This window comes from Drosophila navojoa, chromosome 3 (assembly GCF_054131105.1).
Source record: "Drosophila navojoa isolate 15081-1374.11 chromosome 3, UAZ_NAV_1.0, whole genome shotgun sequence".
NCBI lineage: Eukaryota > Metazoa > Arthropoda > Insecta > Diptera > Drosophilidae > Drosophila > Drosophila navojoa.
The window spans coordinates 6497953-6501251 of NC_142891.1; the positions used below are offsets into that span (position 1 = coordinate 6497953).

General features: G+C 43.6%; 2 protein-coding genes across 2 annotated transcripts; both read right to left on the reverse strand.

The window, feature by feature from the left end:
* Positions 1–217: 217 nt before the first annotated feature.
* LOC115564726 (uncharacterized) lies at positions 218–1451 on the reverse strand. Its single transcript, XM_030389358.2, has 4 exons — positions 1232–1451; positions 949–1175; positions 715–891; positions 218–656 (listed from the first exon to the last, which is right to left on the reverse strand). The coding sequence occupies exons 1-4, from the start codon at positions 1430–1432 to the stop codon at positions 404–406; spliced, it is 858 nt and encodes a 285-aa protein (XP_030245218.2). The 5' UTR covers positions 1433–1451; the 3' UTR covers positions 218–403.
* Positions 1452–1594: 143 nt separating this feature from the next.
* On the reverse strand, positions 1595–2732 carry LOC115564725 (uncharacterized). Its single transcript, XM_030389357.2, has 3 exons — positions 2386–2732; positions 1922–2328; positions 1595–1871 (listed from the first exon to the last, which is right to left on the reverse strand). The coding sequence occupies exons 1-3, from the start codon at positions 2590–2592 to the stop codon at positions 1607–1609; spliced, it is 879 nt and encodes a 292-aa protein (XP_030245217.2). The 5' UTR covers positions 2593–2732; the 3' UTR covers positions 1595–1606.
* Positions 2733–3299: the final 567 nt, after the last annotated feature.

The window sequence follows — 3299 nt, forward strand, 5'->3', positions numbered from 1 at the left end:
AAGAGCGCGAGAGAATGAGATTAGGGAGGTGTAAGAATTTTTAGTTGGAGAGCGAAAAAAATATGCGTCTATCGCAAATGAAACTGAACGATGGTTGTTGATAGTGAGAGATGAAGAGCAGTTATATGATGTTTTCATATGACTTAAGTTATATATATTTTTTGTTTCTTTGTTTAATTATAAAACTATTTAACAGTTACCAAACTGTTAACTACTGTTTACTTACAGTTGACGTTGGGGTTTTTATTCACATCAAATGAAGTATATAATACAAATAAATATTCCTTACGGAATAGTGTTTATTATTATTTTTCTGACGGCAAAAGTTTTCAAACTGTTTTACATATGCGAAAGCCTTTTTCCATATCTCTGCTGTGCATTCCTTAGGTGTCATTCCTAGGTGTCATTCACCCTTTGGCCAGGTGAAGATGCCATTGACAGGCGGAGTGATTACCCAATGGCAATAATCGACTTTTTGGAAGCCCAGCTTATTGAATAAATTCAGAGAGGCTGTGTTCGTGACGCTGACTTCGGCGATCACATCATCTCCCGCCTCGGCGATGCGGCGAGCAAGGGCCCGGACTATAAGATTGCCGAAGCCGCGTCGTTTGTGCGATTGTCGCACCTGCAAGGCGCCCAGGAGACCATCTTGTGTTCTAAGAGCAGAAATTTCTTATATAAAAGTTCACATAAAGTGGAAATAGCATTATGAACCTGATGCACCAAGCCACTAGCCTATGAGTATCCTCCTCGAACAGGCCCATGCTCTGACACATGCGTATCTGGCGCTGTATGAAGTACAAGGAACCCTCCTGGCTATAAGGCCACTCCTGATCAATGATGCGAGCATCTAGCTCTTCCAATGATTTCAGATAGAAGCCTTTTGGGCAGCTGTTGAGTGAAACCGTTTAGATAAGATAAGATACAGACCGCAGAGAGATATCGTACTCTATGTCGAACTGCAGTGCCTGTTTGGCTGGCAGGTGATGCAGGATATCAATGAATTGAAATTCGATTTCGAGTTGCTTCTCTTCGACCACTTGTAGTACAGGCTCAAGATATCGCTGGGGCACAGTGGTGCATTGGATGCCCGTGGACCAGTCCAGCAGATGCAAGGCCTGTTTCAGCAAGTCAAACGAATCACCCAGGCAACCCATAAGCACTTGATAGCGGTCCTACAAAGTCATCCGATAGAATCATGCTTGGTGTAAAGAGTCTCGCTCATAAATACCACAATTAGATAGAGACCCAGCTCCTGTGCCTGTTTATCCGGCAGGGTGTAAGCCTTCAGATACTTTATCTTCGGATCGAGCTTCAGGAATGTGATCATGTTCTTCAGACTATAGAACTCCTGGCAATACTTGGGCCACTCCCGCCTGTAGAGCACCTGCACTTGGAGCAAGTCTTGTACTTTTAGAGTTTGCAGCTTCATCTCTCTGCTTGTTGCTCGCTCAGCGGACAACTTGTTATAAGATAGGAGATTTCGATGGCTGCGCTTTATATAGTCTATGTAACTGGTAAGATAATACTAATCCGACAAATCTTAACGCTATTTGGTGATGAGTGTCACATAACAAAGCTTGGCTGTTTACTCTCTGTCTGCTAATCATTCGCTTATAAGCCAACTAAGTGAGCTCTCTGCCGTGGGCAAGCACATGCTCCAGTAATAATGCTCTCCCTTGATTAGCATAAACTGTAGCTTTTCAAATACTCTACAGGCGGCCGTATTATTTAGATTAACCAGCGCTGTCACATCGTGATTTAAGTCGCCGGATATGCGCTTGGCTATGGCAGCGGCCACAACTAAGCCCAGGCCACGACGCTGATGCGTGGGTAGCACCTCCAGGGCGCCCAGGAAACCGCTCTGCAATCTATATGGAAGAATGTTATTCATGTTCACTGTTATTTAGGGCCGACCTACCTTAAACACCAGGCACAGAGCTGCCCAGTTGCCTGATCATACAATCCCACATTGGTATTCATCTCTATCAGCAGCTGGATGAGCTTTAGTGAGCCTGGATGCTTAGCTGACCAGAGCTCATTGATGAGCTCTGCGTGCTCCAGCCGCACATTGTCCAGAAAGTAGCCCGGCGGGCAGTTCACTTGCAGTTCTTTGGCCTGCTCGCAGGGCAGTCGATACATAATGGTCTTCATTTCGCGATCCATGAACAGATGATGCTCCGCCAGCAGCTGTTTATAGATCGCATGGTGCGTCTCGTGAATGGCGCTCACTTTATAGCCACGTGTCCAGTCCATCAGTGTTAGTGCTGTTAACAGCTCAGGTGTCTTTTGTCTGCTCAGATTACTGAAGAACAATTGATAGCGATGCTGGAAGTGCCACAATATAAAGTGTTAAGCCCTGGGTAAGCCATATCACATACAGACCACTAGTATAAAGAGCCCATCACGTCGCCAATTGCCGTCGAGTGTGTAGAATGTCAAGTACTTAGTATTGGGATTCTTTTGCAGCCAGCGCAAATAGTTGTCGAGCCAGTAGAAGCCCACGCAGTGCTTGGGCCAATCCTTTAAGTGGAGCTCCTTCAGTGCTGTTAGCTCAGCTAAATTCGAAATTGTTGTTAAGCTGGAGGCCATCTGCAGTAGTTGTTTATTATAATTATAAAGCTATCTTATTTAATCGTATTTAATTTAATGAGAAAAGGGGCGCGGCAGTGGAAAATTAGCCGGTGTTGAATTAGTTATGACAATGCTTATCATCACTGTTATCACTCTATCACGCAAACTAAAATTAACAGCAGATCAGCTGTTGTTTTAATAACTTCCACAAATGTTATGGGCAGATAACTGTAGTTTTACTCGTTCAATTTCAACAGCTGATCAGCTACGTTGAGTGACTTGAAGAGATGCTCTAAATTATGTACAACAATAATATGCTAATAATACAGTACACAGCATTTATATACCAAATAAATTAATGCGTCTTTTGGTATGTAACACTTTAAAAGTCAGGCGGAAGTGCTAGCAAAGTTTCACACCATATTGTGGCACAACAGATTTGCTTATGGTGGGTGGATCGATTGCTTGTTGCACACTAGCACGGACCAGTGACCCTAGACTTGGTAGTGAACGCTGTTGTCTAACTGCTTTATCTATGTTACCTACCTACTTAACACTAGTTGGCGTCTTTACAAATACATTAAGAGAAAATAACGACAGGTGGCGCCACAACGAACTTACTGTTGATTGCGCTTCATAATGTTGCACTTAGCTTATCTACCGAACACTAGATGGCGCCACCGCACCCAACAGTTCCTAACGAAAATTCATAACGTTTTAGTAAA